At 34.5% G+C, this 12,440-nt stretch overlaps 1 protein-coding gene across 1 annotated transcript in view; it reads right to left on the reverse strand.

Moving 5' to 3' along the window:
* Nucleotides 1-12,440, reverse strand: part of LOC136849670 (cell adhesion molecule Dscam2-like) — a 262,609-nt gene that overhangs the window by 151,412 nt on the left and 98,757 nt on the right. Inside the window, 1 exon segment of the mRNA XM_067122999.1 lies at nt 3,497-3,655. Coding sequence (XP_066979100.1) covers nt 3,497-3,655 — 159 coding nt within the window.

Raw genomic sequence — 12,440 nt, forward strand, 5'->3', positions numbered from 1 at the left:
GACGTTTATTTTGAAAATTCAGCGAATTATGAAGTTTAGATTAAAAAGGCTACAGAGGAATTGTAAACAAAAGTACAACAGGTTATGGTAAATATGATGTCGGATTTAAAAATTAAGGGATTTCCAGTTAAAAAATACTTCGTCTTAGGACATATTTTGCCTGACTCATTAATCATTTCCAGAGATAGAGACGTAAGTTAAGACCAGCATAATACATCTCATTACACTCTACATTTGTGTAATAGGGTGCCTTTATCAGTTAGGTTCATCTGGCCAGATAAATGTGTCTACTAGGTAGCATAACGAGTGTGACTAGCAAATTATGACAGTATATTAAAACTTTATCTTTTTAAAGTTACATGATGTGTTATAAATTATGTGTACAGCATATGTTTAATTTTGAGACTGCATTCTGTGCATCACTTGTCCACGCGTATAAAATATTAAGGGGTGAATTTAGCCTTATTTACAGACACAAAATGGGATCATCACATCCGCAACTAAAGAAATAAAAATAAATTTAGCACTGAATGAAGAAAGTCAGTTGCACTGAATGTTTTATATACAGACAGGACTCATCTTAGCTTAACTTTACCAGAAAGGCAGGTAAATCTGGTCAATTTTGTTCCTTTAGCTTTATCTGAGAAATCTCTTGGTGACAGACTCGGCGGAAGGCAGTTGATTTCGTCCTTGGCTTCTGTCTCTTTTCAGATGCAAAACAGATAATAAATTACCTGCCAGTCTTCTACTGGCTCACATTGGTGACTGGAATCTGTGTAAGGAAATTTTTCCGTCGTCAGGAAACAACATTTATTTGTAATTTTGTAACAGATAACCTTATCACTTGCATAGCTTTAGTTATCTGTGACCAAGTTATATCCCACACCCGTTGATTAAGGCAACATGGAACGATTTTCTGTGTTATTTCAGATGTGATTTTATGTGAGCATTTGTTATGTTTTGTCAGTATTTATCATCTGACATATCAGTTATATGTAAAGTTTGTCACTCCCCCATTTTAGTAGGTGAATTTTGCAAATTTTGTCTTTTTTTATGATCTACCTTTGAAATGTTGTGCGTATCAGTAAACATATTTCACATTACTACCTGGACCACTGAAATTTTGCTTAATGCATTAATGGAGATATTTTATTTTACCCCTTCTGCAAATAAAAGATAATAAAGAAAATTTAACATTATAGGGAAAATCTGAGCCCCGATTAAAACTGGCGTTCAATCAATCATGTTATTCAATACAATTTTTTATTAAATTCATATCTATGAATGCATAACTCACCAAAAAACCTAATTTGGTAGGACGAACGGACCCTTTTCTGTACAGCATAAATTCACCTCAGCCATACATGGATTCATATATATTAACATTCATCCACAAACAAGTATTGTCTCAGATAAAGTAAACCATATTGCTAAACTATGGATTGCAAATAACTGCATTTACGATTCAGAGTAAAAAATAATTATATAATTCAAAAACATGTTTTCAAAACAAAGTAAGAAGAAATGAACCCGTGCCATGAAGGAAACCTTCCCTGGATATGTGATGTTAAGGAAACAAGCACCAACTAAAATAAAGACAGTTAGGACAAAACTTTTAAGCCAGAAATAACAGATCATTCTGGTCATTCGTATAAAACCAAACCATACTAACCGCAGGTGATAGATTAAATATTTATTGTTGAAAAAATATCACAAATGTATACTTCTTCAAATAACAAAGTGAAAAAAACTAGATAATGAAACCTTATCTTTTGTACAACCATGTTCATAAATGATTCGACATGACTGCATGTATATTTAAAAACTAAGGAAATGTTGCTTATAACCAAATTTTGAAAAACAGTGACGAAACATTTTCGGTAAAAAAATATCTCTATCAAGCCTAGGTTCAAATGTGAAAATGATAAGAAAATTCATAAAAAGTTTTCATAACATTACGATACTTGCTTTAACTGCAACAAGAACATTTTAAATCGTCCTGTTTGATTATTTTTAACCCCCGACACTAAAACAAAATATAAATAAGCAAATGCGAAACTATTATTGTAACTAAATCGCATCCGCTGTTGTCACTGGGTGGGCAGGGCCCGTGTGACGCAACTATTCGAGTGGCTGCGACATGAGCCACCTGGAGCTTAAGGTCTACAATGAATAGAGACAATGAAACCATCTTGAAAATATTTATTTTATATTTATTATAGGAATGTTTGGACTTTCAAAAAAAATAAAGTTGCTTGTGTTATGTTTCTTAACCACTTCAAAAATAATGGTTTATTAGCAAATGTTCGTCTACGCAGTTACACTTCTTTAACTCCGCGATTTTCTTCGTAGAACTAGGCATGTTAGTTTTCTTTACTTGCTAAAAATACATTACACTTAGCGTTCACACTTCTATATTAACAATTTCTGGCCAGAAAACATATGAAGTTCTCTACACATTCTTGAGGTTCAAGTTATCTCACGAATGAATCAAATATATACCAAAAGTGAGCAGAAGGACTTTTAAGAAAATAATATTCTAAGCCTGTTAAAAAACAAGTGCTGCATAGCCCTTGATATTAATACTAATAGATACTTCGATTAGTAGCAATCTTCTCCACATAATTAAAATCATCATCATCTATTATTCTTCAAAGAACATGTACTCTCTAAAAATAAATTCTTTGGTAACCGAGATTACATCTCCGCAGTTTAGAGTACTTTTTCGGCATATAAATCATTTCGCAACAAACAGGCAGCTTGAACACAGCCTAAAACTTCAAAATTCAAAGAAAACTTTTTGCAATTCACATCACTACTATTTTGAAATTGTTACTATGATTGTTGAGCTTATTTGGTCTACTGTACTGTTATATCGTGTGGAAGTAGTTAGGATGACCACTCCTAGCAAGTTAGGTGATTGTGTCACTACTTTGAGCTAAGCAATGTAAAAAAAATCAATTCATGCCACATGCATTACGAATTATACCAATGCATACGAGAGTCATACTTACATGCCCCTAAGGAAAATAATGTTAGCTGTGATTTCGCAAATTTAAAGACATGTATAACATAGGAAATTAAAAATAGTTTAACATTATTTGGCAACTATTACAAATTGTTTGAGATTTTGGACGATACAAAAATAATCATGTTGCGTCACATCTGACCATGGCTGTACAGGAAATTACACATTAATCTACAAAATATCCTAATATCAATAGGTAATGCAAAAATTAACATGAAAATATACAATATTTAGAGAATTACTAAAACTAAATTTAATGAGTAGAGCTACGTAGTGATGCCAATCAAGTGAAAATTAGCGGCATTGAATTCAGGATATTACACCAAGAAAGTAGCATTACCAAGGATACTCCAAATGACGTACACCGGAAAAAAAGATCGTAGCTACTACTACTATTGTGTTCATTTACTTCCCTGATGGGGACGACCAAGTCAGATCTTGTTCCTTAAGAAATAGCAAAAATCTTACCTGGCGTTGAAGTAGGATAGATGGTATGGGTGGGCATTTCCCATGCTGTGGGCGTAACCACTTTGGACAAATGGGCAGGAAGGAGGCATTTCAGTAACACAGACCCACCCAAAACTGCTCGCCCACTCTCTCCTCGGATGGTGAATTCTTGCCAAACAACTGGAAAAGACAGAGTGACAGAGATGAGTTTTGGTCCTCAGAGAAAGGCATGAAAGGTGTGAGTTCACCTGGTGTTTAATCAAACAATACACTGTGATTTAGCAGACATTGTGTAAGACAATAAGACTTACTCAAAAATTAACACGTCACTGCACGAAACATGACGGTCTGCGGTCATATACTAAGATCAAGCTTCAGTAAACAACAGGCCATGTCCCATGAAAATTAATAGTGAATCATGATCCACAAAAAAGATCTAACAAAGTAATAATAATGTACGACGATTTGAAAAATAAAATTGCTTTATTCCAAGCCACTGAAGGGCATGGTAAAAAAATCCTGATCCATGACCCAATGTATTTGTAAACGAAATACCAGATCATCGTCCAAAACAACAGGCTCATAACAAAATATAAGTACTGGCCATAAAGTTAGGCTGAGGACAAATAAACCGGGCCACGATCACTAATATAACTGAAAGATTAGAAATGGTGAAAAATAATGATAAGCCTACGTCGAAAAAATATAGGGGTCAAATTTATAAAAAAAAGAAAAATTAAATAGTGATAATATTCTCCTCTAGAAAAGTAAGTCATTTTACCTTCTGTTCATAGATTTTGTAAAAAAATAAAAAGAAGTATTTATAACATGAATATTCGTAACCACTATTTGAAAACAGAATTTGAATACAGAACTGATATCCTATCATCAGAATATAAATCCCGCGGTTAAATGTGCAAACACGCATCTGTGCATATTATAATGTGGACGTGATTCCTACCTGAAATGTCAATACGCAGAAATTCACGTTATTAACAATGTTACTGATTAATCTGACCATTGTTGTAAAGGATCTATGAAACTGAAGACTACTAAAGCATAAAATGTGACGTCACCGTATTAATGGGGAGTCCGAAATGTATGTCAGTATGGCCTTTTCCATAAACAGTATATGTATGTATATATATATATATATATATATATATATATATATATATATATATATATATATATATACATTCATTCATGAAGCTAAAAATGTCTCTTAATATCTAATTCAAGCTACTTCAGGAATATCCCCAATGGGGAATTATCACCGAATGGGAATTTTTTTAAATGATAAATGGATCGGTACCGCCGGGTCTCGATCCCTCGACACGGTACCTTCCAGCAACTCCATTCGACGGTCAAACCATTGAGCCACCAAGAGAGGTATATGGGATATTCCCGAAGTAGTGTGAATTAGATATTAAGCGACATTTGACATTTGTACATGCAATAAAATTTCACATATATATAAATCACATGCAATAAAATATTTCATATATATATATATATATATATATATATATATATATATATATATATATATATATATATATATATATATATATATATATATATATATGCCTCATACGGATTAGGGTGCTATGGCCCCTTTTGACCCAGCTTACAATGTACCCAACGGCAACTGGTTTGACTGAATCGAACCATGGACTAGTATCAGTAATGCTGAGAATTTTCACGAAGAAATATGGAAAAATAAGTAGTCTCGGTCCACACCAGACCTCTTATGAAGTCCTAGCACACTCATTCGCTGTCTTTTGGCAAGGGGACGTGCTGACATATAGCTGTCTAATGTTAACCAGATAATCAAATTCAGGAAAGTGGAGTAAATGAATCCAAATAAAGTATTGCTTTAACTCTAATTACAAAGCAGATTAACTCTTAACTTTTGTTAATTGGCAGCTAATTGGTAGGAAGGACTGTACTAATAGAATTAACCACAGAACGATATATAAATAGAACGTAGTCATGCTGAAAGTTTGTTGCATTTAAACAATTTATATTCTTTTATTTGTAAACCGGAAAATGTATTCATCTTAAGCGTTAAACTTTCAGGTACAAGGAATGTTCATCTTTTATCAGAAGTCTGTCAGGAGCAATCGTACATCGAATTCATGCACTGTTCCATCACCCTGAGTCGAAGAGAGAGTGAAAAAGCAATTTGTTGAACCAACTTCAACAAAACAATCTTCAACAAACATTCACTAGCGCCTGATCATAATTATGTTCTGGGGCTCTCTAAGTTTTCGAAAGAAGGAACGAGGGTGTAGCCTAACCCCAAAAGAAAGCTGCAGACTCAGGAAGGGATTCCTACGCTTGATGCTGGATGGAAAGAACAGATCGATGATCCTAATGAGTCGGGTCCAGTTCAGAGTAAGAGAGGTACAGAGTGGCATATCGGGTGGTCTGAAGCTGCGTGAAATAGGGAGGATTTTCTAGTGTAGTTTAACTGAACAATGACCCATAATGTATCTGCAGAGAGAGAGAGAGAGAGAGAGAGAGAGAGAGAGAGAGAGAGAGAGAGAGAGAGGAAATGGTTCAGCTCAAACCAACAGTATGGCAAGGGTAATGAAGCAGTGTATGAATTCGATATACGATTGCTCCTTACAGGCTTCTGATAAAAGATTAACATTCCTTGAACCTCAAAGTGTAACGCTTAAGGCAGATACATTTTCCGGTTTACAAACAAAAAAAGTTATAAACTGTATAAATGCAACAACTTTCAGCATGACTACGTTCTATTTATACATCATTCTGTGGTTAATTAATTCTATTAGTACAGTTTGACAAAAAAAAAAATTTACATCAGAGCGGGTTTTGTCCTTCCTACCAATTAGCTGCCAATTACCAAAAGTTAAGAGTTAATCTGCTTTGTGATCAGAGTTAAAGCAATACTTTTATTTGGATTCATTTAATTCAAATAATTAAATACAGTTCCGTGTTTGTTGTATAACTGAATTTGAAATGAATAATTAAAAAGCTTTAAAAATTATTAGAAATTTTCTATCTCTCAACAAAGAATATTGGGATACAGAAACGTTAATGAATTTTAAATGAATAAACTACGTATTTATAGACCTTTAGTAATACTTTAGTTTTAAAAGTTCCTGGCTTTAATTATTCTTCTTCAAGTCTCGATATTAGAAAACTGAGCCGTAATTAGAACTTATTCATTTATAAATTATGATTTTTCATAATGATACAAGTAAATTTTTCCACACTACACTTCCAGACATAGGCTCTGACTGAAAAAAGAAAACTCTTCTGCTTTGAAACTCAACATCAAATCTTAAGCCTTTCTCAGGCTTACGTTCATCTTTCTCAAAAACGATGCTGTAGAGTTTTAATCTTATCAAAACTGATTTTTAGTGTTCTGTAAAAGAAAACTATTGCGATGGCTTTGTCTGTCCGTCCGCACTTTTTCTGTCCACCCTCAGATCTTAAAAACCACTGAGGCAAGAGGGCTGCAAATTAGTATGTTGATCATTAACTCTCCAATCATCAAGCATACCAAACTGCAGCCCTCTAGCCTCAGTAGTTTTTATTTTATTTAAGGTTTAAGTTAGCCATGATCGTGCGTCTGGCACCGCTATATGTGCCAACAACACAGGCCACCACCGGGCCGTGGCTGAAAGTTTCGTGGGCCGCGGCTGAGAGTTTCATGGGCCATGACCGAGAGTTTCATACAGCATTATACGCTGTACAGAAAACTCGACTGCGCCGAAGAAACTTCGCCGCATTTTTTACTTGTTTATGGTTATTTTCGACTAACACGCAATCTATGTAGTTTGCGCTTGGGCTGAGTGATCTTGATTGCGTTGGCTTTATACCAGTGAGTGCTCTTACAAGTAAGCAAAGCTAATGGTGTCGAACAGAATTCATATAGTTTGGACCTCTGGGCTCGCACTAACCAAACAGGAATATGTAACGATACCGTAAGCGAACTGTAGACTTTCAAACAGGCAGCTTTTTATTTACAATTCTTAAAAGGAAAGTAGTAAGAGATAAAAATTGATAAGCATAAATCATTTGAGTTACAAACTACTTTTGCGTAATCTTTCGGTCTGGTGATATTATTTTTCGGATATAAGTTGACTGAATTTAGAGTTAATAATCTTCTCGCTCTCAGAGAGGGGGGAAATTAAGAAAATATATATTTTTAATCAAGATCTATGCTTGATATAGCTAAAAAAATCTTCATCTGAATCGAAATAATATATATTTTTATCTCAACATTGCAATGGACTCCATCTTTCCTATATCAAAAATACAGACTAGAAAGCCTGAGCTGTCACGCGTCAATCTAATACGAAACAGAATTGGGATTAATGTAAATTGTCTCTTTGTAGAACACTGAAAATTATCATATAGGACATAAAATCCTTATGGGCAGCGAGAGAGAGAGAGAGAGAGAGAGAGAGAGAGAGAGAGAGAGAGAGAGAGAGAGAGAGAGAGTGTTATGTGAAATCCAGAATTAAAATTCCACCTTCCAGCAGCCCCATTCCACCAACCCCGGCCCCAACCCCTTCCTGCCGATATGAGGTAATGCAATTCGGCAGCAACAATGGGACGGCCATATTCAATTTGTCAGTCGCTCGACTGCCCACACTCCTCATTCATATTCACCGAGTTCCCTCCGATCAGGCCAAAAGACGAAACTTCATCTCTACCACTTTATGACAATGAGAGTTTGTTTCGTTCCTGATCGAATGGAAATAAGGAGAAATGTGGAGAGATGATAAATATCATCATCATCATTATTAAAGTTTCCACAGAATAGAGCCCCACCTAAGAGAAAAATAAAAGAGCAAAGAGAGACATGTATTTTATGTGTGTATATATGTGTGTATGTGTGTGTGCATACGTACGTATGTTTACATAATGCCAATTCACCTGTAAAGGACTGGATCGAGAGACACTGAATGAATGGTCACTGCCACATTTGAATTCTCAGTGCTGCATCGCGGATGACTCTCCTGTGCAGAGAGAGAGATCCGCATCATTAGCTGCTGTCAGTTGCTGTATACATCCCCACGGAAGCCTCATCTTCAGCGAACATTCACCTCTCTCGCAAGCACTCTCAAGCTTCTTTGATATTAAGATATTTTTCACTCCTCTCTAGCACTCTCTAGTCTTCCTTTTCTCTGCCTTCCTACCGCTTCCGAAGGCAAACACTCTTTTCACCAGCCTAACATTGTCAGTTCTTTCATTATGTCTGAACTATTTCAAAACACTCCAGCTTTTCACCAATGCCAATGTCAGGATTTTTGCCAAACTACATCTCTACATTTTTCACACTTTCAGTTCTCCTTACGCCACTGCTGCGGTTTATCGAGACCTGGAGTATGCCGCCATTATCAATGTTCTTAAAGCCTACTTTCGAGAACAAAATGGTGGCAGAGTTTCCGCTCTTTTCTTCCAAATAAAACTGTTAGGTTCAAACACAAGACTTGCAGTTTAGTTGAGATCGGAAGATGATGCCCCTTCCATTTTTGTCTGAGACAGAGCATGCAACATCTAGGACTTCCTAAAACAAATCAAAAGTAGCAAAACTTCAAAATCAAAATAAATACGCAGTTCCAAATTTATTTTTTTACTCTAGAATCCCGTTAATATAAGGCATATTTTCATAGGACTTCTGTAAGATTCTTAAGCAATCTCTTCCAACACTCGATCCTAAGCTGATACCTAGCAATCCGAAGACTAATGGGTTTTAATTCACATATAAAGAGATCGTTAATCCTCTGAAAACCTCTGGAGTCGTTTATAAGTGTAATTGCCAGTCATAATGTGCCATAATGATTGTACGTCAGCGTTTTGTTTCCACCTGTAGTCTGTCGAAAGTGATAATAAATCCCCATCGTGGCGTTAGTAATCGAACAACTGTAAAATTTTTAAGCCTTTAATTTTCAAGTATCAGAGATCACGGCAAAAAATATGGATAAAACGCTGAATACGATGATATTCAGAGAATCTGTATTTAAACTGCTGTTTGTCAAAAAGATGCATCCTCATTCAATACGAAGGGTTTCACATTTTTCGTATTCACATTTCTGTTTATAAAAAACGTGCACTCGCAGGTGAATGCAAAAATTTCCACTTTTATATACCTTTCGCGAGTTCAGGACAACCCAAGCGTGTCGTTTTGTCTACATCCTCTGACCTATTCGGTAAAATTTATTTGTTCTGCATCCCTTTTGCACTTTGCAAAAAAGGAGAAAATTTATCTTATCAGGTATATGTTTTATTGTGTTTGGGTTTTTGTACTCATATGGCCATAAACTGGTACATCTTACTTTGCAGCTTGGATCAACTCCATCTCTCCTGTGCTGCAAGAAGATGGTATACCAGGCTGACCCACCCTTTCGTTAATGCAGAAATGTAAATACAACAAAACAAAGCCAATGGACTCATGGTTCGTCGAAATAAGTTGTGTGCCCCGTCTAGTTTGGCAGGTGGCTGGGCAAATGGGGCTAAATGTATATGTTGCATATAACACCTAGAACACTATTGCCTTGTGTTACCAATTTATTACCACAAATATTCACAGTAGTTGATGTACAATTGTTAACAGACTATAAATAAAATTCTCATATCCTCACTTTGGTGGTCATAACATATTTCCTTTCATCAAATAGACTGTGTGTGATATTAACTAGAGCTATATTGTTGGATATAAATAATTTCCATATATGTATTACTAATATATATGTACTTAAATGTCTGACATAATATATAAATTGATAAAACAAAAAACATATAATGTACTATATATATAAATATATATATATATATATATATATATATATATATATATATATATATATATATATATATATATATATATATATATATATATATATATATATATATATATATATATATATATATATATATATATATACAGTATATAATGCATATAATTAAGTCAAATAGAAAAATACTGTGGTAAGGAAAAAATATTAAGAGTTCATTAAAATGTTTTCTGTTTTAATTTCGGTGTTTTATATGCATCTAAATAATCCTGTGCTAATAGTGCAAGTGAAAATGATAGAATTCAAACTTGCGGGGAAAACTCGAGTTAATGAATGAGCAAAAAAAAAAGAAAGTCCCTCATTAACTGGAGAAAGCTATCGAGAGTCTTTTGATCTATTCATTCGCCGTTTCCTGAGCTTCTCCTCCAGACTCTAATGAGTAAATTATTGAAGAGAAAACGCAATGGACCGAAAAACATCCTGACCTTCCTCTTTAAGACTAATTTTGATTGCCGATTAAATCACCACTAATTGCCACTTGCTCCATATCTCCTAATTACTTCATTATTTCCATCTATATGACTTCATAATTTGAGATAACAGCATAATGGGCAATTCAGTGGTCACCCTACAAGTGGGAATCTGTTACATTTGCTGCCTCACAGATTAGCAAGGTGTGAGTTATGTTTCAAGGGTAGGCACAGTCTTATTGCTTATATATATATATATATATATATATATATATATATATATATATATATATATATATATATATATATATATATATATATAAATGTGTATATGTATATATATATATGTATGTATAAATATATATATATATATACCCTATATATATATATATATATATATATAATATATATATATATATATATATATATATATATATATATATATATATATATATATATACTGTATATAATGTATAACGTCTTTTCTCCTCGAAAGGGAGCCCAAAGAACTTTATCTGGGGAGACATCTGAAGCAAGGGTTTTGGTATTTGTTGGTGGTCACCTATCCAAGTACGGACATGCTCCAGCAACTTAACCTCACTGGCAGAACGAATTGCGGTATGCCGAACGATTTACTGTAGTTGACATCATAATCTGAACAACATCACAGCAGCCTGATTCATATCCACTGTTGTGGTTGAGCTGGATGTAACAAGTTGAATCTAAAAGAAGACCAGAAGTCAGCTTATCGGTCCATGCATGATGCCCGCCCGTTAGAATGCAAGTTTCATGATGAGATGTACTGTGCTGATATCATAAAGGCTAAATAACCAATTTTTCAGTAACCTCACAGACCAATAGAAAGACTGTGATGTACGTATAGCTGTGGCATTACCTTTCTTATAAAAATCTAAAGGAAATAAAAATACATATAAAATTCTGAGCTTTTCAATGAAAACGAAAACATTTTCTTCAGAAATAAAAGTCCACAGGACACCAGGTAACTTTTCTTTTGTTCCCTTGCTTCCATGCATTCATAACACAGTTTTCAGAGGAGAAAAAATCAATTAAAAAATGCGTCCTTCTATTGTTTTCGACTAGATATTGCAGTATACGTAAGCATGGCAGAAAAATAAACAATATTTTGCTGTCTAACAAAAGGAAAAAGCTCAAGTTAGTAAGAGGCTCTTGGTTTTTCAGGAACACTTTTTATTTTTAGTGACAGAGAAAAAACTGAAGCACTCGAAAATGAAACATTGAACGGAGTGGCCTGTCGTCGCTGCCCCCATGAACCAGTCTGCATTATTTACCTATTTTTGATTCGAGAAGTTGAATCCTCTATTTTGAAGGTTCTTGCTTTTATGATATCTAAAAAGAATAGACGATTTCTTGGAGTACAGCTACAGGACAGCAAAGGGGACCGTACAGAGACGTGTAAGTTACACAGAAGAATGAATGAGGGAGTTAAAGGCAACGGGGCAATGGTGCGATCCTGTGAAAATTTAGAAGAGTCTGAAGCACGTACTTCGGGGAGAAAAGAAAGTCATAGTTGAAGAAAATAAATACAGAGAGAATATTATCAGAATATTTTCAGAAGAAAATCCGCCATGAGTCGATGGATTGAGAATTTAGCTACTGATGAATTCTCATGAACTGCTTATCACAATGACACAGCAGATGGAGAAGCTAATGAGAATTTCAGAACGATTGTGG

The sequence above is a fragment of the Macrobrachium rosenbergii genome, chromosome 21 (assembly GCF_040412425.1).
Source record: "Macrobrachium rosenbergii isolate ZJJX-2024 chromosome 21, ASM4041242v1, whole genome shotgun sequence".
NCBI classification, from domain to species: Eukaryota; Metazoa; Arthropoda; class Malacostraca; order Decapoda; family Palaemonidae; genus Macrobrachium; species Macrobrachium rosenbergii.